The sequence below is a fragment of the Sinocyclocheilus anshuiensis genome, unplaced genomic scaffold, assembly GCF_001515605.1.
Source record: "Sinocyclocheilus anshuiensis isolate Anshui unplaced genomic scaffold, SAMN03320099.WGS_v1.1 scaffold308, whole genome shotgun sequence".
In the NCBI taxonomy this organism is placed as follows: Eukaryota; Metazoa; Chordata; class Actinopteri; order Cypriniformes; family Cyprinidae; genus Sinocyclocheilus; species Sinocyclocheilus anshuiensis.
In genome coordinates, this window is record NW_015558619.1 from 872,327 (window position 1) to 898,719 (window position 26,393).

The 26,393-nt window shown below is 37.0% G+C and overlaps 3 protein-coding genes across 8 annotated transcripts in view; all 3 read right to left on the reverse strand.

Annotated features, from left to right (window-relative positions):
• Positions 1-3,925: 3,925 nt before the first annotated feature.
• LOC107680463 (excitatory amino acid transporter 1-like) lies at positions 3,926-12,133 on the reverse strand. Its single transcript, XM_016476349.1, has 7 exons — positions 11,878-12,133; positions 11,613-11,750; positions 9,935-10,142; positions 9,751-9,848; positions 8,655-8,871; positions 8,393-8,527; positions 3,926-4,364 (listed from the first exon to the last, which is right to left on the reverse strand). Exons 1-7 carry the CDS (start codon positions 12,092-12,094, stop codon positions 4,166-4,168), a joined length of 1,212 nt encoding a protein of 403 aa, XP_016331835.1. The 5' UTR covers positions 12,095-12,133; the 3' UTR covers positions 3,926-4,165.
• A 3,651-nt stretch (positions 12,134-15,784) lies between these two features.
• Positions 15,785-20,327, reverse strand: LOC107680510 (tax1-binding protein 3-like). The gene is made up of 4 exons (XM_016476410.1): positions 20,086-20,327; positions 19,154-19,273; positions 18,976-19,053; positions 15,785-16,694 (listed from the first exon to the last, which is right to left on the reverse strand). The coding sequence occupies exons 1-4, from the start codon at positions 20,122-20,124 to the stop codon at positions 16,554-16,556; spliced, it is 378 nt and encodes a 125-aa protein (XP_016331896.1). The 5' UTR covers positions 20,125-20,327; the 3' UTR covers positions 15,785-16,553.
• Positions 20,328-21,267: 940 nt separating this feature from the next.
• nr2f6b (nuclear receptor subfamily 2, group F, member 6b) overlaps positions 21,268-26,393 on the reverse strand; it is a 17,057-nt gene continuing 11,931 nt past the window's right edge. For 4 of the 6 annotated variants that reach the window (XM_016476402.1, XM_016476401.1, XM_016476400.1 and 1 more), the window contains 2 exons: positions 25,178-25,753; positions 21,268-22,224 (listed from right to left, as the gene is read on the reverse strand). In XM_016476402.1, coding sequence (XP_016331888.1) covers positions 21,950-22,224; positions 25,178-25,753 — 851 coding nt within the window. In that variant the 3' untranslated portion in view covers positions 21,268-21,949. The remainder of the gene's footprint in view (positions 22,225-25,177; positions 25,754-26,393) is intronic. The other 2 variants (XM_016476403.1, XM_016476405.1) reach the window with 1 other exon arrangement.

The window sequence follows — 26,393 nt, forward strand, 5'->3', positions numbered from 1 at the left end:
TAGCCCAAAGTTATTGTAGTACCGGTACTAAACCGCGCTTTTCGCCCGGGTAAAAGTAGGCTGTTTCACACAGGGTTATCTCAGCAATGTCAAATAGTTACGGAAAACACATGAACAGGAGTGAAGACTGTTTTATTCTTACCTTTAAAGTCCATCGAAAAGTCCATTCAGGGGAAATTTGATCAACATAACAAAGGAAACTAAACCAAAGATATAAACAGGTTGCTTGCTGCGTTCGTCCAATCAGCAACACTGACCGCGAATATGCAAATAAGCACGTTAACCCGGGGTTTAGGAACGTGCAGTGTGAAACGTAACTTTATGTATACCCAGGATTAATTGTTAACATCGGGTAAATTATGAGCAGTATGATATCCAGGGGGTTAGAATGACCCAGGGTTAATTATTCCACGTGTGAAAATACATAGGCTATTTGAGCAGCTTTTAGATTAGATGAGCTTAATGAGATCACTTCTTCTTTGACAACATTAGCATCTTAAAATATTGAGAAATAAGATTAGACTTGTGTTTCAAAAATAATTATAATTAAAAATATTAACAAAAATAATTTTTTATAAATAATACGTTTCCAGCATCTCTGCATCAGTGCAAAATATAGCAAATACCACTGCACAACACATTATTTATTGACAATATTCATTTACATTTAGTCATTTAGCAGACGCTTTTATCCAAAGCGACTTACAAATGAGGACAATAAAAGCAGTCAAAACTAACAAAAGAGCAACAATATATAAGTGCAAATGACAAGTCTCGGTTAGCCTAACGCAGTACACGTAGCAAGGTGTATATATATATATATATATATATTATACACACACACACATATACACACACACACACACACACACAGAAAAACAAGTAGATAGAATAGAAAAAATAGTAAGCTAGTTTTTTTTTTTTTTTTTGTATTCATATATTCACATAATTATGTGCCTTTGTTCTGTAATAAATAAATCGCTATTATTTTTCCTATAACAGAGTTGAGCTATTGAGCTTGCAGTGCAAGTAAACTTAGCAAAATACTGATAGCAACTATAAGGTCATTTTTGTTGAAAGAAAGAGAAAAGATAAAAGACCTTGGCATTAATAGCACTGTGCCCTGCTATTTGAGCTACAGGAATGATATAGAAAAGTTCCTGAGACATATGTCCAATTTCCATTTTCAAAAGATTGATGAATGATACACGTCCATCCATCAATCCACAGACACATGCATTTAGGTAAAAATTCCTGAATCCATTACACACCACTAGAGGATGCTGTTATGTTGATATGCTGTTATTCGGCGACAGTGTGATGTGGTTTGTTTTCAACAAGAGAACACTGTAAATTGAGTCATTTTATTCCTGAGACATTTATTCATCTTAACACCTTCCAGAATTCAAATGACCAAATAATTCAAGTCAAATATATGCCCACACTAGACCAGTAACTCAAAAAGGCAAACTCCAAATTAAAAAGTACAGTACAGTACAAAATGGTACCATAAATAAGAAATATTAAACAACATTACACCATTTTCACATAGTTTGCATTTAAAAGCAATCTCTACTAAAAGTATATACTGTGGATATAACTTAAGAGAGAGGATTGTGAAGTGAATCCATTATCCTAATACTTTTGGTAGTTATACCTACCTTTGGAGACTGTGGTAGATTCAAGTATTTCACCCAGACACAGGTGCAATACGGACAGCACAATCTGAGGATATTTATAAAACTGGAAAACAGATCTCAAAAAGTAGCCACTACAAAAAAAAATCTTATTCTTCATAAACCACTCTTCACCAAAACTTTACATCCTGCCGATGTGTGCTATCAAGAATGAATCCAAACAAATAATGTTAATAAAAGCCATTCTTAAAGGGACAGTTCACCCAAAAATGACAAATCCGGCATCATTTACCAAACAGTTGACGGTAGCCATTGACTTCCATAGTATTTCTTCCATACCATGGAAGTCAATGGCTAGCGCTGACTTCTGATTACAAATATTATTCAAATTATCTTCTTTTGTGTTCAACAGAAGACAGAAACTCATACAGCCTTAGAACATGTGGAGGGTGATTAAATGATGACAGAATTTTCATTTTGGGATGAACTGTCCCTTTAAGGGAGGAATTATACTTATGTACTTCACAGTCCATCATAAAACAGTAAGGCAAAAGCTAAATTCATCAAAGAAACATTACATAATATAAATAATTGGTTACAGTATCATTCAATATCATATAAACATCTACATCATTGTTAAACTAGATAACAAAACCACAATAAGAACATCAAAGTAACTCAAAAATGTTCCCTTTGTCTCTACATTTATCATCTATTAGTTTGGCATTGTGTGTATGAGGTAATACAGCATTAAGTAATAATGCAGGTTTAATGACATCAACCAACTCTAAAACAATATTTATACTTTAAACAATTTACAAAGACCTTGATGGTTTTAACAGTCTCAAATCAGCATTATAAAACTAGCATAGTGTTGTTTTAATTGGGTGCTACTGTGACTTGGATGTGATTTGTTTCAAAGTAAATAAAAATACTGATGGATAAAACCACAAATCCAACCCGATCTCACAGCAAATACATATTTTATAAGGTGGCTAGTTCATATGAATTCGTATGAGCTTGTTCGTACGAATTTGTACGTTTTGTGAAAAATCGTACTTATTTTATGAGGTGGCAAATTCGTAGGAATTCGTACAAATGACCGCCCCTAACCCCGCCCCTAAACCTACCCCTCACAGAAAACACGAGTGAGGTTGTACGAATTAGCCACCTCCGTAAAATACATACGAATTTGTTGTGAGACAGCATTGACAAATCTTACATTCGCATTGGCTATCACTTACATTCTCAACATCTGTCTTCTTTCCAACATTTTAGTGAGCATGTTCTAATTTTCAGAAAATGTTTAATATAACTGCTTTAAGTGAGAACAAGTGTGCCTGGCATGTTCCAAAAAGTAAAGCCAAAACATTTTGATCGCCATCTGGTGGCTGGCTGCAGTATACAGGGTAGGTCATAAACCACGCCCTCTCCATGTAGACAAATGGGACGTAAGCCAAACTTAAAAATCAAATCACACTTGAAATAAATTTTTCCCAGAGATGGTTTCCATCATTTTAGGTAGCTCTTATCATGCTGATAGACCAATTTGGAGTAGATGTCACAGTTATGTCACCTGGAGCTGCGCATGCATTGTGGTGGCAGAAAAACAACAAGTGGAGGGAAACGGGCCAAATCCATGGAATAAGATAAAAAAATTATTGTTGTTGTGCCTTTGGATGTCAGAATCGGAATGCAAATCATTTTTATAGAATACCGTCGACACAGACTAAAGACACTAACGTTTAAATGGACAGACTATGGATGAAACCTGGTGTGATTACCCTAAATTTGATTTAAACAATAGGTCTAAATTATATTCACATATGCAGTTCATAGGGGACGTATTATATTAGCCCTACAGTTACAGCATGAAATACTATTTAAACCTATAACATTTTACATAACATTTACCTATTTTATCTCACAAATCTGACTTTTTCTCGCAAATGCAAGATTATATCTTTAGAACTGGATTTAACTCATCAATAGCGAGTTTGTAAATTCTGAGGAAAAAAGCCAGAACTGTGGGATATAAACTCATGACTTCTTATCACAATTGTGAGATATAATTTCGGAACTGCGAGAATAAAGTCAGAATTTTGAAATATAGACTCAAATATACCTTTTTTTTAATTATTTTATTCCATGGCTTCCATAGACTGCTACTAGAAAACTGTCATTTTCTACCACCAGATAGTCTCCGCCCACAAAAACCGTCATCACTTTTTGCAAACACCGAATTTCTAATACGGTTTGTTTTAGTTTGATGCTGTAAAAATGGCGTGTGGTGTCATGATTGTGGGTTTGTGATTGGGTCTGTGGGAGCTTGGATGGGATTTTGATACCGCAGCTCCACCTCATGATCACTACTGGCACACTCTGGCCCAAATTACTTCATTTTCACACTTTGACAACGGCTGTAACTGGGATATTTTGGCTTCACTTCTATGGTGGACAGAAGTGGAGATGCGTCGGCCATCTTTTTTTACAGTCCGTTGGTGTGAACTATAATGATTTGAGGATAATTACATGGCGGTTTCACTGTTGCGATGTTTGAGAGAGTCGTTCTCCTGACAGATCAGCTGGTACGGCTTTTCATTCTCCTCGATCACAGAGTTGCTGATTTCCACATCCTGGTTCTGGAGTTCCTGTCGTGACAGATGCTCAACGATCCCAGCGCCGAATGAATCTCCCAGCACATTGGTGGTGGTCCTGAGTCGATCCCTGAACCACACAAAAACATTTACATTAAATCCATTTTCTTCAGGTGTGAGTGGTGCTTTACCATGAAAAGCTCACCACTGCAATGCTGGAGTGTTGCAGCGGGTTGCCAATGTGTTGCTAGTGTAACGGAGGCCAACGAGTAAGTGCTGTGCAGGTAAACCTCACTCCCCTGATCTCAAGAGACGCACTAGCGACTGACACTAGAGGCTGCAGTCTTTAGCCTCCTTGTTAGTGCGTCCGCCTACCATGCCGGAGACCCGGGTTCGAGACCCACTCGGAATGAGAACGAGGTGTGGCGGTAAGGACCCGGGGGAGAGGGGTCACACTAGGGTGTTTAGAATGGTTTTTAGCATGTTGTCAGGGAGTTGTGGGTGGTTGCCAATATGTTGCTAAGGTGTTTAGAGTGGTTTTTAGCATGTTGCTAGGGTGTTGTGGGTGGTTGCCAGGGTGTTACTATGCAGACACTAATGTGTTCTGATTGAGGTGTTATGAGTGGTTTCTAGCTTGTCGTTATGCAGTTTCTAGGGTGTTACTTTGTAGGGGCTAAAGTGTTCAGAGTGTTTTTTGTTTGTTTGTTGCTATGCAGTCGCAAGGGTGTTGTGGGTGGTTGCCAAGGTGTTGGCAGGTGGTTGCTAGGATATTGTTTTTGCAGGTGTTAAGGTGTGCTGGGTGATTTAGTATGTTGCTATGTAGTTTCTAGAGTGTTTCCAAGGTGTTGCTACAGTGTTGCTATGCAGATGCTAAGGTGTTCTAAATGGGTTCTCATGTTGCTAGGGTGTTGGAACGGTTGCCAAGGTGTTACTATGCAGGTGCTATGGTGTACAGAGTGGTTTTTAACATGATGTTATGCAGTTGCTAGGGTGATGTGGGTGGTTTCCAAGGTGTTGCTATGCAGTTGCTGTTGTGCTGTGTGTCATTGCCAATAAATTCTCTAGGTGGCTTAGGATGGTTGCCAAGGTGTTGCTAATCAGTTGCTGGTGTGTTGTGGGTGGTTGCCAAGGTGGTCCCCAGGTGGTTCCTAGAGTGGTTGCCAAGGTTTTGGTAGGTGTTGCTTGGATATTGTTTTTCCAGGTGTTAAGGTGTGCTGGGTATTTTAGCATGTTGCTATGCAGTTTCTAGAGTGTTATAGGTGGTTTCCAAGGTGTTGCTAGGTTGTTGCTCTGCCGATGCTAAGGTGTTATGGATTGTTTTTGTCATCTTGCTTGGGTGTTTGGAGTGGTTGTCAAGGTGTTACTATACAGGTGCTATGATGTAAAAGTGGATTTTAACATGTTATCCAGTTGCTAGGGTGATGTGGGTGGTTTCCAAGGCATTCCCTAGGTGGTTTCTATGGTGGTTGTCAAGGTGTTGATATGCAGTTGCTTGTGTGTTGTGTCGTTGCCAAGGCATTCCCTAGGTGGCTTTTAGGGTGGTTGCCAAGGTGTTGCTATGCAGTTGCTGGATTGTTGTGGTGGTTGCCAAGGCATTGCCTATGTGGCTTCTAGGGTGGTTGCCAAGGTGTTGCTATGAAGTTGCTTTTGTGTTGGGTTAGGTTAGGTTAGGGTTAGGATAAGGGTCATTGCCAAAGTGGTCCCCAGGTGGTTTCTAGTGTGGTTGCCAAGGTGTTGCTAAGCAGTTGCTGGTGTGTTGGGTGTAATTGCCAAGGCAATCCCTAGGTAGTTTCTAGGGTGGTTGCTAAGGTGCTGCTACTGTATGCAGTTGCTGGTGTGTTGTTGGGTTATTGCCACGGTGGTCCCCAGGTGGTTTCTAGGGTGGTTGCTAAGGTGTTGCTATGCAGTTTCTTGTGTGTTGTGTGTCGTTGCCAAGGATTCATTCCCTAGGTGGTTACTAGGGTGGTTGCAAAGGTTGCTATACAGTTGCTGGTGTGTGTTTAACTGAAAATTGAGTGTTCACTATTGTCCTTCCGCATTGTTGACACACTATTTTCCTATTTGATACTGTAAAGCTGCTTTGAAACAATCTGTATTGTTAAAAGCGTTATATAAATAAAGGTGACTTGACTTGACTTGTTATGGGTGGTTGCTAAGACACTCCCTAGGTGGTTTCTAAGGTGATTAAGATGATTAATAGCCGGTCTCTTACTGGTCCAAGTCAAAAGACTCCACATATGAAATATGTTTTGGGCCCTCCATCAATTTCATGGCATGTTTTAACCTGTTTTTACCAACTGTAAAATCACCCTACTGCTTAGAAAAGTAACAGCACACTTTTCCTCAACAAACGACATGAGTTTGAGGCATCATTTGTGTCTGATGCACATGAGCAGGACTGGTATTGTGACACAATTTAATACTTTATTATAATTTGAATAGTGTATTTAGTTTGTTTAAAGGAGTCCTATTGAGCTTTTAGACTGTTTCAGCTTTAGTTACTGTGTTATGTTGCTGTTTAAGCATAAAAAGATCTGCAAGGCTATACAAAGCTCAAAGTCCACTCTAAAAGGAGATATTCTCTTTAACAGAAAACACTTTTCAAAACTACAACAAACGGCTTGTTCGAACTACAGCGCACTTCTCATTTAAATAATTCCCACCACGGAATATGCAAAAAAGGGGCAAGGCCTTGTTGAGCTGCACTACAGAAGACGGAGAAGAAGAGCTGCTTTAGTAGCGTGTTGCCGCCATGAACTGGGTTCATACTGGTATGGCAAAACTGACACCATCGTTAATATTTACAGCTGAGCAGAAGAAATTCGCAGTTATGGTTAGGGGCGTGACATTTCCGGAAACACGCTGTAAGCAGTTTGCAAATCACAACACACTGGGACAGCTAACCAATCAGAGCACATTTCCTATTTCGGAAGGAGGGGTTTCATCAAAACAGGAACTAAACAGGGAAGAGACAGGGAAGAGAGGCACTGCAATAATGTAAAATATGTGAAAATTAATGTGCTTTTGGAACAATCAAGCATGAAAACCTATTCTAGTATCAAGACTTTGCAAAAGGGCAAAATAAGACCCCTTTAAAGGCTTATTTCACCCATATATGAAACTTCTGTCATTAATTACTCACCTTCATGTTGTTCATGTCATCTGGAACACAAATTAAGATGTTTTTGATGAAATCCAAGAGCTTTCTGAGCCTCCATAGACAGCAATGCAACTACCACGTTCGAGGCCCAGAAAAGTAGTAAGGACATAATTAAAATAGTCCACATGACATCAGTGGTTCATCTGTAATTTAATGAAGCTACGAGAATACTTTTTGTGAAAATACTTTTTCTGACGTAGAACCCAGATGCGCTGAGTCTTGTTTACAAGCAGAGGTATGCACATACTGGACATAAAACAGTCTTCGTAAACATGTCTGAAGATTTCTACAGAGAGGATGACTTGCAATTTTTTTGCCCAGCCTTACTTATTCGAACCAGAATATACGGACGATGAACTAAGAGAGATGGTTCTATGTCAGAACGCCGGTTCCTGAGTCAGAAGCATCACATGTATGCGTCATGCTACTCTCGTGAACGTGCGGCGAAGACTGACCCGGAAGAGAAGAAATAGTTGAATAAAAGTTGTTATTTTAGTTTTCTTTGCACTCAAGAAGTATTCTCGTAGCTTCATAACATTACGGTTGAATCACCCGATGTCCTTACTACCTTTCTGGACCTTGAACATGTCAGTTGCGTTGCTCTCTATGGAGGGTCAGAGAGCTCTCGAATTTCATCAAAAATATCTTAATTTGTGTTCAAAGATGAACGAAGGTCTTACAGGTTTGGAACGACATGAGTGTGAGTAATTAATGACAGAATTTTCATTTTTGGGTGAACTATCCCTTTAAATAAGCATCAGTAATAGTAATGCTTACATTAGCAAACATCATTAATAATCTGTTAAGTAAAGAAACTTTCTGCTTACAAGTCACTGAAGAGAAACGTTTAACCTATTCAATTCAGTGTTCAGCAGTATGAAAGCCGAATGTGTCAACACTCCTTCAGATTAGCAGTCTGCATTATGTATCAATAACCTTTGAGAGAGTGCTCTCTACTGGAGCCGCATGCTTCAGCGTGACATTTGAGAGAGACTCACAGGAACCAGTCCACCGCGATGATCAGTGTAATGTCCTCTGTGGGCAGTCCCACCGATGTCAATACTATCACCATGGTAACCAGCCCAGCCTGAGGGATGCCTGCTGCTCCGATGCTAGCGGCAGTCGCCGTAATGCTGCGGGAAACATGAGGGCTTTTTAATTTGGAGTTTGATGGAAAATAGCCCACAGGAGATATTGTTCGCAATAAGGAGATGAGAAGAGATAAAGACTCCTTCAGTACTTGTGCAGGCCAACACTAACCTGATGGTGAGGATCTGCCCAAAGTTCAGGTCCATGTCATTGACCTGGGCAATAAAAATGGCCGCCATTGCCTCGTACAGAGCAGTGCCATCCATATTGATTGTGGCTCCAACTGGCAGCACAAAATGTGTCACTCGTTTGTCCACATGGTTGTTTTCTTCAAGACAACGGAAAGTGATGGGCAGGGTGGCAGAGCTGAGGAAGACAAGAAGCTCAACTGAAATTTATTCAGGAGAATTTAATTACTAAGATGTAATCATCAAAAAAATAATTATACTTTATATATTTAGGATGGCTAAGTATAAATAGCTAAATGCTGCAACCTCATGGATTCAGGAAGAGAATCTATTCATTTTATTGTGTCTTCTTAAATGTCTCCTAAATGACAAGCAAACTATACAGGGGCAAATGGGGGAAATTAATAATGATATTCAGGACTTGTTATTCAGATCATATGCCAAACGTTTTGTTAATTTTTAGCTTTGAGGTCATATATATGCTAGTGAAGTGTTATTTTAGTATCACTGAGATGCTCTTAATAGTTTTTGGTAACATTTTGAATTATATATTATTTTATTTTATATTATAATATACATTATTAAATTAAAGTGATTATTACGTTTTGAATATGGATATTTTTCTTACAAAAATGCATCGATTCGCTACAGGAGGCCTTTGTTCACCCCCCGAGCTGTGTGAGACACTTTTTATTATGGATGCATGCACTTTATTTAACTTCTTTTGGACTGATGAACTGCAACACCCGCTGACTGCCATTAAACAGCTTGAAAGATCAAAGTCAATTTTTAATATAACTCCGACTGGATTCATCTGAAAGAAGGAAGTCATATATGCCTAGCATGGCTTGAGGGTGAGTAAATAATGGGATAATTTTCATTTTTGGGTGAACTATCCTCTAACAGAATTGTTCTATTGGTCTACGCAATATTACATCAGGAGTAACTGTAATTAAATTAAGAATAATCCCTTTCTTTTTGAAGGGAAAGGTACTTAAATTACAGTATTTAATGCATTAGTAATGCATCACACTCAACACTGATCGTGATATCAATTTTATATCAAGCAGCCCTAGTACCAAATGAGAAGTGCCACATTATCTTCAGAGATGCATTCGGAGAGGATTCACAAACCTGTTTAAAGCAGGCCTGAACTAAATTTGGTGGAAACATGTTTCTGTAAGAAGAATGAGAAAAATTAGATCCCATAGCATCTAAAAAACAAACAAGCATCGCATCAGTCAAACTAAACTTTTCCCCCACCTTATCAGGTCCAGAAAAGTGTCAGCGGCCTGCACAGGCTCAGTGCTGCCACTAGAGGCCACTGGACTGTCCCTGCTGCCTTTACCCGGCCTGATAATAATCACCATTACAATACCGATGAAAACCGCTATAAACGTGGTCACCATGTAGTAGACGATGGCCCGGATTCCCATCTTCCCAGAGGTCTTGCTGTCTAAAGAGGAGATTCCTGAAGGCATGCAACAGCAAGAGACAAAAGATCTGTTGTTGAACATTTCTGTGTCAATCACACTATAAATCACCATCGTTCATTGCTTTTTTGATTAAATAGTTTATGGTTAAATAGCTTAACAGACTGATAATTGGTCAGTGTTCATTTTTACATATACTGTTTTTTATAGATATTATATACATTACCATTCAAAATTTTGGGAGCAATAAGATTTTTTTTAAAGACTTCTCTTCTGAAATGTATTTTATCAAAAATATGTAAAAAACTGTAATATTGCAAAATATTATTACAAATTATAACTGTTTTCTATTTTAATCTATTTTCAAATTTATTTATTCCTGATGTAAAGCTGAACTTTCAGCATCATTACTCCAGTTTTCAGTGTCGCATGATCTTTCAGAAATCATTCTAATATGCCGAAGTCCCGATCTGAATAATGATTCGCGAACCATTATTACAGATCAGGACTCAGAGCGTGGATGTGTGGAAATGTGAGTTGTAGCCATGTTTTTGTTTTGTTTAGTTTTTTTGTTTTTGGAGTAGAACTATAGTTTCCAAAGTCAAAGTCCATCACTTGTTATGATTTTCAAGGGTGTAGAATTTAATAGAGACGCTATGACATGTCCCAGCCAATATCCAGCCACTACTAAATTGTCCGTAGCAAAAATTTTGATCAAATAATTAAACGTCTGTTGTCTGCCGTTATGTCCCCTCCAATGCCAAAATCAAACCTACACTCCTGGTGTTAAGTGTTATATAATTTTAGGATTCACTGATGAATAGAACATTTAAACAAAAGCATTTATTTGAAACAGAAATCTTTTGTGACATTGTAAATGTCTTACTGGCTTACTATTTTTCTGTTACACTTTTGATCAATTTGATGCATTCTTTCTAACTAAAAAAATTATTATATAACTAGAAAAATACAGCTAACTAACACGATAAAACACAATAAAAACATGACAACATAATAAATAAAACATGATTTTTGAACATTTAAAAACACGGAGTTATCTGTTTTTGCAAATACACTCTTCATATATATATATTTAAATTTTACTAACCCCAAAGGTTAACAGAACTGAATTATATAGTAAAATTGCACAAAACAAAACCACAGTAAAAGCATAACAATAGTTAATATATTCTATTGAACGCAAAAGAAGAAATTTTGAAGAATGTGGTAACCATTGCTGGTAGCCAATGACCTTCATAGTATGGAGGGAAAAAAAACTATGGAATTCAATCGCTACTGTCAACTGTTTGGTTACCAACATTCTTCAAAATATCTTATTTTATGTTCAACAGAAGAAAGAAATTCATACAGATTTGTGGTGTGAGTAAATGATGACAAAATGTTCCTTTTTGAGTGTTAGCTCATGATACCTAATGCATTAACTAATGTAAAGGAATTAAAATGGTTAGCGAATGCTCTATAGAGCGTGAAGGGTTTTTCTGGTGTACCTGTGACAAGGCTGGAGACGATGAGCGGTAGAACGAGCATTTGAAGCATCCTCATCAGCAGCTCTCCAGGGAAAGAGAAATACTTCACCTCCCTGATGGACAGGTTATGAGGCCTCGGCGCGAAACCCAACACCACCCCTATATGTAGTCAAAGAGATGAGAAACATCCGTTTTCAAACTTCATACTCCCCTGCCACTATCAACAAAAAAACAAGCCCAACATTGTGTTTTCCCTGCTGTTTCGCCCGTTGATTTACCCCTTTACCTAAAGCCACAGCGGCCACCGTGAAGATCACAAAGGTGTTCCTCCGCAGGAACATCTTGATGCTGTCTCGTGTGATGCCGCCCATCTTTCGTCGACTTCCTGACATCTGCTTCTGTAACGCTCGGCACAGACGGTGGAGGCCCTCCTGAGCGCGCTGTGGTTTCTCAGAGTCTTCACTCAGAAACAGACTAGTGCTGTTTGGAGGCTTCTCGTTCATAATCAGCTCTAATACATGGTCCAAGAGGGTTTCGTGGGAAACTGTGGCCGAGAAGTCAGAAAGAACCATATCAAGGCTAAAATTAATTATTTTGTGACTTAAAATTCACCATCTCTCAAGTAGTATCAGCTAAAACCGAGATGTGACATTCACACATTGTGTATTCTACTCTACATCATGATGTGATTAAATGGCAAAATATGAATCGGTCATTGCAGGAATTGTATGAAAGGCCTTTGTTCACCCCCCGGAGCCGTGTGAGACACTTTTTTTTTATGGATGGGCGATTTTTATTTAACTGCTTTTGGATTGAAGCAATGCAACACCCGCTGAGTGGCATTAAACAGCTTAAAAGATCAAAGACAATTTTTAATATAACTCCGACTGGATTCGTCTGAAAGAAGAAAGTCATATACACCTAGGATGCCTCGGGGGTGAGTAAAACGCAGCCTAATTTTCATTTTTGGGTGAACTAACCCTTTAATGTTATTTTATATCTCACAATTATGACTTCACATAATATCATCATTATATTGCATAATGCGTGTTTATATATCACAATTACAACCTTGACATCTTTATATCTTGCAATTTCAATTTCTCAGCATAATTTCAACTTTATATCTCATGATGTGACTTTCTATCTTGCAATTATGACTTTCACATATTTTTAACTTTACATTGCACAAAGTGACTTTACATTTTTTTTTTAATTGTGACTTTGTATCTTGCAATATTTAATCCACATAATTCAACTATATCAATATCTCCCAATGTGACTTTACCTTTTGCAATTATGACCTTGAATTTGCGTCTTTATATCTTGCAATGTGACTTTATATCTTGCAATACTTTTTTCTGCATAATTTCAACTTTATATCTCACAAAGTGACTACAATGTGCATTTACGATCTTGAAATCGTGACTTTATATCTTGCAATATCTTTGGCAAAACTTTATATCTCACAAGTTGACTTTAAATTTTGCAATTATGACTGAAATTGTGACTTTATATCTTGCAATTATGACTTTTTCACATATTTTCAACTTTATATTGAACAAAGTGACTTCATATTTTGCCATTACGACTGTAATTGTGTCTTTATATCTTGTAATACTTTTTACCACATAATTTCAACTTTATGTCTCACAATGTTACTTTATATTACATTATTTCTCGTAAAGGCCTCTTTATTATTTGAAATTGTGACTTTATTTCTCATAGTTGTGGCTATATTTCTCAAAGTATTTATTATTTTAAACTTCTCGCAGTCACCTTTTTATTTATTCCTCTGAGGCAGAAACAGCTTTGCATATTTCAGAAATGGAAAAAACTTTTAAAGCAGTTCTGTCAAAATTCAGCAAGGTTATGCAAAATTACTCATAAAAAAAACAGTTTACAAAATTAATATTCCATCATTGCATTCCATTAGCTTTATGTCATTCCAAATCCAAATAGTATTTTTTTCCCCCAGTGGAACACAGTATGTTTATCAGAATGTCCAGGTTGCTCATTTCCATACAATGGAAGTGAATGAATATTGTGTATTCTGTCAAGCTCCAAAAAAATTACAAAAAGCACTATAAAAGTGATCTAACTATATGACTTGTGCACTATATTCCAAAACATCTGAAGCCATGTAATTCTGCAAAACGTCGCCGTTTTTGTTCCAAGAAATAGAATAAAATTTGGGTGCATTACTGCTTTAAATCTCAGACCCTTGTGGCTCTAGAGAATTACCCTGAAATTATGGACTGGCTGACAAAATAATCAACCATCATACAGACCGCTGACACCAATTACTGTTTGTCTAATGTCAGAAAACATTAAAAAAACAATACACTCCATAATACACCATCAAGAAAACATAAGAAAAAGACTAATTAAATTTGAGCAACTAAATTATTTATCACCCAGCTTAGAGTTCCCTTACTAATCTACAGCATAAAACCTCGATATGGGTTCACTCACCACTCATGGTTGCTCTGCAGTGGGTTAATGCTGGAGACTGGTCTAAAGTGGTCACAGGTAAAGCTCAACTCGTGCCAAACACACATGAAACAGTTTTTATACCCCTGACCTTATTCTCTCACCCTCCATGTGACCCCATACTGAGTGACAGCAGAGGTACAACACACCTTTTGACCTGATTTAGGGCCAGTTTTCCCTCCATTGATCTTCAGCGAGTGTATCCATTCTTCAGCGAGTGTAAGGACCGTAAACATGGCTTTAACATAAAACAGCGCATTTTGCATGTGTGAAAGGTGACAGCAGCAGATTGCATCACTATGGTAACACAATTGGCCTGCTAGAGTGTGGGTGGTATGCTGCATACATGTTCTCCATTTAGCTACTGTAATTACACTCAGCTGCTGAGAAACAGGCATGAGACGCATTAGCCACAGTTCATATATTTATAAAAGGTTTGTTTACTATTGTAAAATGTACAAATAAGCTAAGCGGTGACAAATTATTTTGTCACTGTAGCTGGTAGGCTATAAAGTGCTAAAATCATAAATTGTGTGACCCTAAAGACTGCAGTAATGCTGAAAAATCAGCTTTGCATCGCAGGAATAAATTACATTTTAAAAATATATTCATTTGTAATATTTCACAATATTACTGTTTTTACTGTAGGCTATTTTTGATCAAATAAACGCAGCCTTAGTAAGACTTTATTAAGTTATTGAAATATGTTTCCTTCTGACTTTTGACAAGTACTACAGTTTCAAAGTAAAGAAAAGTTCAAATATAAATATTTTTCTTCTATTATAAAACTATCTGCATTATTTCTTCCCTCTGACCTGTTTGGCAGTTGGATGTCTTTTATTTGTGTGTCCAAAATGGTGTTTTCTTTCTTATTGTGGGACAGATTAAATGCAGCTGAATTGATCGGAACATTATATTTTATTAATCTATAATTTTCTAATATCTTGATTAATATTTTAATTATCAGTCTTTGTTCACTGAAGTATTTGTCGAATAAAAACATTTAATTTTCTGTATGCAGGTGGTTATATAAAATCTTGATGCATATTTGAAATCATTAGCAGACTGCTATTTGTTTACATATGAATACTGAACACTCTCAGAAAAAAAGGGCAAAAGCTGTCACTGGGGCGGTACCTTATCAAAAGTACTCTTTTGTACTTTTTTACCCCTAAAAAAAATGCATACTAGTGTCTTAAGGTACACATTAATACCTAAAGAGAACATATTGTACCTAAATTATACATATTGGTATACCTTTTAAAAAGATATTGCCCCTGTGATGTTTTTCTGAACTAATTCTGTTTTATTGTTATTTATATGATGAATCCTGTCTAATATGCACTAATATCACTCTCTCACCAGTGCCCTAGAATATGGAACGAGTGTTTGAAGACGTGTTGCCCTGTAATTATCGGCAGCCTCACTTTTACAGCACATTGTGAGTTGCATTATGAGCTACTTGGTTGTATGCTCACCTTTGCCGGCTAACATTAAAGAGATGAAAGTAGCCTGAAGTACAAAACTGCCTGGACAAACAGCAAAAGGTCAGGAAATAGATTTGCTGCTCTGAAATGTCACCATCTTCAAGTTTAATGTGAAGACACAGACATTTACAGCCTGACAAAAGAGACTCATTAGACATCAGAGCTCAGAGACAGCAAACACTCCATTTAGATCAATAAAACACACAAAGCATGTGCAAGAAGATGCCTTTATTCGCTTACGTGAAAATATATCCTCATACAATCAAACGCCAAAAAAAATCAGTATCAAAAACTTTTTCAAAACAGAAAAAAAATGTGAAAAAGTATCACTAAATACAAAACTGCAGTGTTTTCAATTGTGCCAAATGCAGATTCGTTTTCTATGGTCAGAGGATGATATTTTGATAGGATAGCATTGTGTTAATTAAATACAAAAACAAAGGTATAAAAATTTTAAAAAGGTCTCCCGAACTAGCAAAATTAGTGGTCATTAAAAGTACAACTATATGCTGGCTGTTTCCCACATCGCTTGATTCGATAATTAACAGGCCTATAAGTATGTGTACGTGTTAACAAAAAATGAGGTGAACACAATTCACTGTAGCCCTTGAGATCTATGAATGAAATAAGGAGTTCACAGACTCTGTGATACATTCAAGAGCATATGTGGTAAAGATAATGTAGTATTTGGCATAAAGTGTAGCTAAATTGAAAATAGTGTTGCAATTTATGGAATGCAAACCACAATCTTTAGATTGTACTCTGAGAGCAATCATTCACACATACACTGATTCAGTTAGAGTTCAATACGTCAAAATCATCTTTAACAGATTGTTAGTCCAAATTGAGTGTAAAGGTTTCTTGGCATCACTCTTTGGCTGAGGGAGGCTGTTTGTTTTTTATTAGTTAAAACATGCTCTGAACATGTGATTAACCAATAAGGACATTCAATTAGCTCATATGAGTGTGTTTCAGACCTGCATTAGTGTTGCATCATGGACTGTCTGACTGCATCTTCCAGCGTTTTTCTAGTGACGAGAAGCCTGACCACATCTTCATTCTTCTTGGTGAGTTTTTTTCGTGCCTGATCATGTGTCACCATGGTCATGTCCCAGCCATTCACCTGAAATTGACATCGAGTGCACAAAAACTACATTTTATATATACTTTTAAACATATTATGCCAAATAAGTTCAGTCATGAAACACTAGATGGCGCAGGCTAATAAGCTCTTTGCATGCAATTAGCTAGCTGTCATATTAGTAATTCATGGCACAAGCTTGTAGGGCTGGGTATCATTCAAAAAATCTTCAATTCCGATACCTTGCCTTCGATATCGATTCTTGAACAATACTTTTTTCAATACCAATTTTATGAAATCTGTTTTAATAAGATTACATTACCTTAAAAAAAAAAAGTTGGTTTTATTTTTTCAGTTTGTGGACGTTTTTACAGACTTAAAGACTCATCTCAGTATGTGAGGCTCACTGCTGCATTCTTAAGATCTTTAAATCAGTAAGCGGTTTAAAAAAAAATTGCCTCTTTCTGCTTTTTTTTTTTTCAGGAGACAGACAAGCATTGGTGAAATGCGGCCAGCCTTTTGATCTTTTCCACGACTTTTAGACTACGTTTTTGTTTTCATTTTAAAATGCATACCTTAGACAGAATCATAATTTCTATTCATTTTCGCTGATTTACGCGATCTGATGAGCATTAGCTGATTCCTGTGCTGTCTGCCTGCATGTTCTCTTCTCAGAGGAAGCTCTTTAGCTGCTCATATGTCGCGTTCATATTACTGCGTTCATAACCCGCCCTGTCTTCGATGACAAATATCCATTACACTTCCACGTTCAGTTCTGTACATAAGAAACCCAGAAAAACATTTCTACAGATGAAACATGAAGCTAATAAACACACAATTTTTGTGATTTTCATGAGATTTCATGTGATTTTCATAGCAATACAGGGTGTTTACAGTACATTAGGAATGCTAAGCAGGTGCAAAAGATATAAAAGGCTACAAATAACTATTTCAGCAACATTATATGGCCAAAACACAGATTAGACGCAATCTATTACAAACACTCGCTGGTGGTTTAATGTGAGTTTTAAATAAAAACATAGTATACATCTTATAACTTGTCTAAGATGTTAGACAAGCTAAGCTGCGCCACACGGATACATTGTCTACGTTGTTTGCACTTTGATCTGAACGTAGAAAACGCATCCGTGTGGCGCAGCGGACACAGAATAGCATAAGTTGTTTTCGTATGTGATACTCTCCAAAATGGTGCCAGGGTGACGTGGAGGAGACGAATTGTTGAATAAAGTCGTTATTTTTGTTTTCTTTCTGCACAAAAAATATTCTCGTAGCTTCGTAAAATTACGGTTGAACCCCTGATGTCACATGGATTATTTTACCGATCTCCTTGCTACGTTTCTGGACCTTGATCGTGTAAGGATCCTTGCTGTCTATGGAGGGTCAGAGAGCTCTCGGAATGCATCAAAAATATCTTAATTTGTGTTCCGAAGATGAACGGAGATCTTACGGGTTTGGAACAGCATGAGGGTGAGTAATTAATGCCAGAATTTTCATTTTTGGGTGAACTAACCCTTTAAGTGACATTGTTCACAAGCAGTTTTATTGCCGTCCTTCCATGAGTGATTACATGAGAGCTGATACATTTTGGTAAGTTGTACTGTATCTTTCAACATGGTGTCGACAATGTTCATGCACATTTATTTCATGCAACAATTTAAACGAAAGTGGAAGAGATTCACGTGCCACGCTGCCACTAGAACTGAAGTGGCTAAAGCGATCTGTCACGCCACATTTAAGAATGTCAAAACTGCATTTATTGTTTGAATTTTACAATAAAATGGACAGAATTTGATCACTGTTTCTTATCAGAAGCAACACAGCACAAATCTCTGCGATTATTGGATGGGAGGTGCACTACAAATAATGTTTTTTGAAGGAACCTAACAACCTTGGCTTGAACTACGGCCACATTTTTATTGGTTCACTCAATACAGTTAGTACCAAAAGATGGAAAAAGTGAAAAATGAAAACTATTGCATGAGTCATATTGACTACTTTTTTGTTGCTTTTTGATGCTTGACAGCCTCAATCCGCATTCACGTTCAAAAAAAAGAAAAGACGTACAATTTAAAACAACAGGTAAAAGTAAAATGATAAGTTATTGACAGAATTTTCCTTATTTTGGTGAACCACTGCTTTAAGTGTCACAAAATGAATAATAATAATAATAATGATGCCACAGCGACCTCTAGTGGAGATTCATTTAGTAAAATCAGGAATAGTTTAGTTTTGTGACCTGAACAAAACTCTTCATCACTGTGAGAATGTCTTATAATATGGTTGACCGGTTCGGATCGCTCACCTGCATGATTCTGTCTCCCATCCTGAGACCAGCCACCTCTGCAGGTCCACCTTTAGATACGCGCGTGACATAGATTCCCTGTGACGTTAATGAGGTTAGAAGAGTCACTTCTGAATGACAGAGGAGGAAAAATGCCTCACTCTAAATAGAATTCAATTCACGAAACATGATTTTTCACCTTGTCTGTCTTGTCTTCGGAAAACAGATTCTGGCTTGGATCTTGGTCGATTCCCCCTCCAATGCTGAATCCTAATATTAAATTATCACCATCCCGTAGTTTGTGAATCTCAATCCGTTGCTGAAATACAGAGAGGAAAACACAAGACAGCTGACTTACAAGGCAGGCATAATAAGTATACGTCTAAAAACTTAGCTATCTATATACATAGTCAGCATTTTTGAGAATAATGCACGCTAGGTGCTATCTAGGTAGGTGGCTAACTAGGATTTAAGACACATCCTATGGCGCAGCTGTTTATGACCATATATGGCAGCATTACCTGAACAAGAACATAAACCACGCCTACTTACTTCACACCTGAGTGACATCAGAACAGATTGAAAATAATACAAAAGAACAATTAAACCCCAATTAAATTAATCATTTAATATTAACTGTATCCCAGAAATGACTAATAAGCATTGTATAAATAGCGTTTCATTTTAGGGAAGCCAAATGAACACTCTGGTTTTGCTCTAGTTTAAGAGCAAGTAAACCGCAGTAAAGTAAAACGAAGTAAAACGTTCGGTTTCATTAAATTGTGCCCCATAATCATTTCCCACAATCTAAATAAATACACAAATAAATTGAATAATAAATAAATGATGAACTATTGTTCACTTTGTTCGCCCCTGCTGGCTAACGTTAGCCTAGCACGCTAACCCTTTTCATTACATCAGCTGTTAGCTTAAACTCAAATAAACTTAACCAAACTGTCCTGTCATGTCGCAAATTATTGTCGAGAATAAAAAAAACGTTTTTTAATTAACCGCTTTTCCAGTCAAACGATATAAAATGAATCCCTGTCGTTGTAAAAACACTAAAGAACCGCACACAAGGCTGAAAGCACTAATGCTAGTGAAGCTTTCTCACACTGAACGCAAACTTACCACAACCGTTGAGACAGGCTGACCGGGCATGAACGACATTTTCTGCGTGTTATAAAACTGTTATTCCCTGTTGGGTCTCTTGGGTGTTTACTTCAGTGATTTTCACTGATAATAACTCGAGTGAGGGTGTTCGGCTCCTCCACTTTGGCTGTGTGTCATGTTGGGGCTGGGCTGCATTACACTTCTCTCGTTTTCTTCATCCTATTCATTCATTTACGTAATCGGATTTGTCAGCTGAACATGGGTAAATGTTGATGTGACTTATTTATGGGCGTATTTACGGGTAAAACAGTGATTTCACTGTCATTTAAACAAGCACGAGCACTGATTCACCAGCAGATGACGCATTTTGGTGTTGTAAATAAAAATATTTTGGAGTATATTTTACAAAATATTTCAGTGCTTGTACTTTGTTTTCATGTTACTTTATTAATTGTGAAACATCATATTGAAAATTGTTTCTATACCTTTTTTTCCCAGTGCACAGCATGCAGAATGATTTTGTAGGTGGGTGGTATAATCATGAAGTGATATAATCATTTACATTTTTGAATTCATATTGATTGATTGATTGAAAGTAAAACATTTAAGGTGGTGTAGCCATCCTGTAATTATAATGGAGATATTATTTAATGTAAAGGCTAAAATGTTTAGTCTTTTTGTGTATAGTCTTTTTTATCATCACATTAAAAAGCAGGTTTCTTTTTAATGATTAATATTTGAAAAACTTTTGTATGCCAAATCAGTGTAGATAATATATTATTAAACAAAGGATTTGTACCCAATATTGATTAGTAACAAATGCACAGATGCCTTTTTTATTAGACAGATGCCATTTTTATTAATCTTCGAAATACAAGTCAAACTTCAGACGAAAAAAGTTGGAACAAATATCCTTTTTTCTTGTTTGCAGGTTATTTATTTGACTAACACTGCTGAAAATGCAAGTGGTTTTTTTTTTCATAAACAGTCTTCTTACATAATAGCTTGCTTGCTTGTTTATCATTCATTTTTATTTTTAGTATGCAAAAATACTTGATATTTCCCCACAGTCGGCAATGTAAAAGTTTATACCATTTCTCCACACCATTGAAAAATTCACCAGAACTGTTTAAATAGGACAATCGAAGGCATGGTCTATGTTCAGAATAGCACACTACCATACTACTCTTAATGTTTTTGGTATATAGTATGTATACCGTGCATAGTGTGTAATACCTGGAAGTACTCCGAACACAACCAAAGCATACTGTATCCCATAATGCAGTGTACCATATTTACATGATAAACATGCAATATAATGAGATCAAAATGTAGCATAGTACGGTTTGGGGTATGTAATATTGCATATTTCATACTGTTTCACATACTATTCAATATAAAGCAGTAGTGTGCAGTATGCAAGTATTCCATTCTAAACATAGCCATTCATTGTTCACCATTGATTTTTCAAGTATATAACCCAACATTTTTCTCACAAATGCAGTCTGTTACAAAGATTCTTACTGTACGTCTACACTAGCTTTAAAATAGTTCAATATGCTCTGAAAAAGAAGGTATTGTACACTCTTCTTTAAAGCTTTGGATCTGTGTCACATATCAGCTGACTTCTTCATAATCAGTCCTCTGTTTCTCGTCAAATGTTCTCGACAGAATTTGTTGATGCTCATGATGTGAAACATGAGGTATCTTGGTGCTGGATGGCTCATTGAAACTGCATAGCAACATACGTGTCAACCTCTTTTAGACATACAGTATATACGCAATCAACAAAACCCGAAACACAACATCTATCCACACGGTTACTGTGGAATCATGGGAGCAGCCTGAGATGGGACACGGGAACAAGTCTCTGATTGTTCATCTACTGTCCAGGCACGTATGGCCAGCTGATGGAGCTTCCAGAGAGCTGCATGTCCCGGATAAGCGTCTCAATGGGCGTCTTGCCAACCAGCCGCATGAAGAAGAGTTGAGAGATGAGGTTGGCGGGAACGGCTCTCAGGGCGGGCAGTCGCAGCAGGAGTCGGCCGAAGCGCTGTGGGTGACCTGGATACTGCATACGCTCGTACTCGGTCAGGGCCACCTGTGCTTTCTCCTGCAGGCTCTCGATGTGCGCCGGATCTGACAGCCCACACGCGTCTGCAGGAAACAGGACAAAGAGTTTACAACCCAGCTGCAAGTGAAATCCAAACGGCAAATGCGATGGATACTTGGCAATGTTATTTTCTCTTTGAACATTTTATTTTCTCTCTCCCACTTCGCTTCCTGTCCTCTCTACACTGTCCTGTCAAATTAAAGGCAAAAATGCCAAAAAAAAAAATAAAAAATTGTCAGACTAATTTTCCAACTAACTAGAATTTTACATTTTAAAAAGAGCGGCTGTACAAAACCCACTGCAACTAAGCATTCTGGATTTAGCTCGTTGCTATGCCTTTACTAACATGTTCTGAGTGGTTTTAACATTGCTATGCATTTACTAATGAGTTCTGAGTGGTTTTAGCATGGTACTACTGCTATGTGTTTAATAATGTGTTATGAGAGTTATTAGCATTTTGCTTTGCCTTTACTAACGTGTTCTGGGAGGTTTAGCATGTTGCTATGCCGTTACTAACGTGTTCTGGGAGGTTTTAACATCACTATGCATTTACTAATGAGTTCTGAGTGGTTTTAGCATGATACTACTGCTATGTGTTTAATAATGTGTTATGAGAGTTATTAGCATTTTGCTTTGCCTTTACTAACGTGTTCTGGGAGGTTTAGCATGTTGCAATGCCTTTACTAACGTGTTCTGGGAGGTTTAGCATGTTGCTATGCCTTTACTAACGTGTTCTCAGTGGTTTTAGCATGGTGTGCATTTAATAATATGAGAGGTTTCAGCATTTTGCTTTGCCTTTACTAACATGTTCGGAGTGGTTTTAGCCTTTTTGTTATGCCTTTAGTAACATGTTCTCAAGAGATTTTAGCATTTTGCTTTGCTTTTACTTACATGTTCTGAGTGGTTTTAGCATGTTGCTATGCTTTCACCCATAGATATGTATAGATGCTTTCACCAACATGTTTTAAGGGGTTTTACATGGTGCTATGTGTTTAATAATGTTTAGAGAGGTTCTAGCATTTTGCTATGTGTTTAATAACGTGTTCTCAGAGGTTTTAGCATGTTGCTATGCCTTTGATAATGTGCTCTGAGAGGATATGAATGTTGCTATGACTGCTAACATGTTCTGAGTGGTTTTAGCATGTTGTTATGCCTTTATTAATGTGTTCTACATCTAAGTGGTTTTAGCATGTTGTTATACGTTTACTAATGTGTTCTGAGAGGTTTTAACATGTTGCTATGCCTTTAACATGTTCTGAGTGGTTTTAACATTGCTATGCTTTTATTAATGTGTTCGGAGTGGTTTTAGCATGGTATGCGTTTAATAATGTTATGAGAGGTTTTAACATTTTGCTTTGCCTTTACAAATATTCTGAGAGGTTTATCATCTGGCTATGCTTTTACTAACATATTCTGAGTGGTTTTAGCATGTTGTTAGGCCTTTAATAATATGCTCTCAAATATTTTAGCATTTTGCTACACCTTTGCTAACGTGTTCTGAGTGGATTTAGCATGCTGCTATGCAAACGTTTTCTGAAAGGCATGTTTATATGCATTTAAGGAGTTCTAAATGGTTTCACTCCTTTGCTATGTGTTTAGAATGTTCTTAGTGGTTTTTAGTAAGCTACTATGCAATTTCTAGGATGTTTTGGATGGTTTCGATGTGGTTCCTCATTGTCTCAAGTCAAAATGCGTTACCCTAAAAGCCCAAGTTTCTATGATAATCATAGATATGGCTATGGTCCCTCTTTCAATATAAGTCTTAGGGATTTTGTTCCATCCAGCAGGCAAAAATGGTACATTTAATAACTTAAAATAATAGCAAAACATTTCTCAAATGCAGATTCTGTTGTTCAGATTTGTAACCCCAAGTATAAACAACGTAATAGCCATGCATTACTTGATAAAATATTAATTTGAAGACAGTGTTTTGGAATATAGGGTACAACAGGGCTAAAGGTTCACCTTAAGAAAAAATGTGCTTTTCAATTTTTTTTGTAATTGCAGAAAAAATATATACGTTTGTATTGAACATTAATGGAGCAACAGATTTTGTGTGAAAATAAATCATGCAAGTCGTTTATTTTGTTTAAAAAGCTTATAAATGTATGAGATGGCAAGGGGGGCCTTTTATCCCACACACAGGGTAAAAGGCACACAGTATTGATACAATTACTTCAGCTAAAATAATGTTTTTTAATAATGTCTAAGTTAAAACATGTTCAAAACAATCACTTTAGCAATGTTTGTACTATTTTCTGCTTATTTTAAAAATAAAATATTAAACTTTTGTTCAATAAATATACTGTCATTAAACTATGTTAATATAAAAAACATACATTTTAAAATACAGAAACAAAATAATTTTAAGAAGTAAAGATTCTGAAAGTATTGAAGGAGATCCCATAATAATTTAAAATAGATTTACAGGAGTAACAACAAATTATATTTTATGTGATATGATTAATATGTTTTTAAATATGATGGTTCCATTCTAAACATGGTGATCATCTCTAATATGGACACCCAACATAATATATGATATTTACCATCTGAATCTAACCATGTGATGTTATGTCAACAAATAGAAAAGTCAGCCTTCTATTAATTATCATGTTAATTACTGTGCGCCTTTAGCCCCAACAGCAGGGGCACTTTTGACCCCAAACACCATACTTTTACATATTCTTTCGTTATTTAAAAACAAAACTGAAAATCTTTAAGAAGACCTTTGTCTCAAAATATATGCATTCATTTTAGCTAATTTCTCATTTGCTACTTAATCTACAACATTTTAAAAAACATAAAATATTAGATCAAGTAAGCACAGAATCAACTTCAGACATCAGACAAATATGCACGTGCATCTTGAAAAGCGAATGTTTTGGAAAGTGCTAAGCCACGTTTTTGTGCCATCTAGTGGTGTAGCAGAAAATAATATCAAAGGCGCCTTTTGCCCCGTTGTACCCTATATTTAACCCTATATTTAACTCTCACCTGGTGAGAACAGAGCGATGGCTTTCAGACAACTGTATTCGGCCGAATCCACCTGCAGTCGTGTCAGCTTGTCCACCTGGTCCTGGAAGACCCGCACCTGGTCCATGAAGGACACGACGCGGTCAGCGGGCATGGGGGAGGAATGAAAACCAGCAGCTGCCAGCAGAGGGGCCGTATGCAGCGGCAGAGCCGACTGAGCTGCATTCAAGATGAACAGTTCACTCCAACTCAGCCTCAGAAGGGCCACCTGCTCCGACACGGGCAGGTCAGGAAAGTAGGGAATATTTCGCACCCATTCGATGGTACTGAAGAGCAGCCGGGCCGCCAGCTCACATATATTGTCGATGCCCATGACGGAGCTGTTGCCTCCTGCGAGCTGCTGGCCGCACTGGGCTCCGTAGCGGCTGTTGGGGTATGGCTCTGCTCTCAGCAGCTGAGAGATGAGTTCAGACACCGGCTGACCGTTGAAGAATTCAGCACCCATGCCTTGACCTCCTCCAACATCACCACCCGCACCAACCATGGAGGCTGGACTGATGCCTGCATGAGAGGGAGGGATTCGACCACGCTGGACTGCTGGAAAATACAAGAAAAACCCAACAGAGAGAAAGGAAACCTCAATATAATGATACAAACCGAAAACTCCCTTCTGAATGACACAAGTAACATAAAACTAGCTATAAAGTTATGTGGGAAATTGTTTGTTTGGGACAACATCAGAAATATAAATATAGACTGTAAATATTTACAGTATATGGCTCATTATACACTACCAGTCAAAAGTTTTTAAACAGTAAGATTTTTTAAGAGTAACAGTAAGTCTCTTCTGCTCACCAAGCTTGCATTTATTTGATCCAAAGTGCAGCAAAAAAAGTAAAATCTGGAAAAACTTACTATTAAAAAGAACTGTTTTCTATTTGAATATATTTAAAAATGTAATTTATTCCTGTGATTTCAAATCTGATTTTTTAGCTTCATTACTCCAGTCACGTGATCGTTCAGAAATCATTCTAATATTCTGATTTGCGGATTAAAAAACTATTATTATTATTATTATTATTATTATTATGTTGAAAACTTTTTTTCAAGTTTCTTTGATGAATAGAAAGTTCAAAAGAACAGCATTTATCTGAAATAGAAATCATTTGTAACATTTTAAATGTCTTTATCATCACTTTTGTTTAATTTAAAGCATCCTTGCTAAATAAAAGTAATA

Bases quoted from the DNA above. Each gene is read 5' to 3' on its own strand.
- LOC107680510 (XM_016476410.1), bottom strand. From the start codon at position 20,124: ATGTCGTTCATGCCCGGTCAGCCTGTCTCAACGGTTGTG. The intron at 19,054-19,153 runs GTGAAAAATCAT...TTAACGTCACAG, and splicing joins CCGAAGACAAGACAGACAAG to GGAATCTATGTCACGCGCGT. The intron at 16,695-18,975 runs GTGAGCGATCCG...TGTCAATTTCAG, and splicing joins TGGGAGACAGAATCATGCAG to GTGAATGGCTGGGACATGAC.
- LOC107680463 (XM_016476349.1), bottom strand. From the start codon at position 12,094: ATGAACGAGAAGCCTCCAAACAGCACTAGTCTGTTTCTGAGTGAAGAC. The intron at 11,751-11,877 runs GTAAAGGGGTAA...GACTACATATAG, and splicing joins GGTGGCCGCTGTGGCTTTAG to GGGTGGTGTTGGGTTTCGCG. The intron at 8,528-8,654 runs GTTAGTGTTGGC...TGTTTCCCGCAG, and splicing joins GGGCAGATCCTCACCATCAG to CATTACGGCGACTGCCGCTA.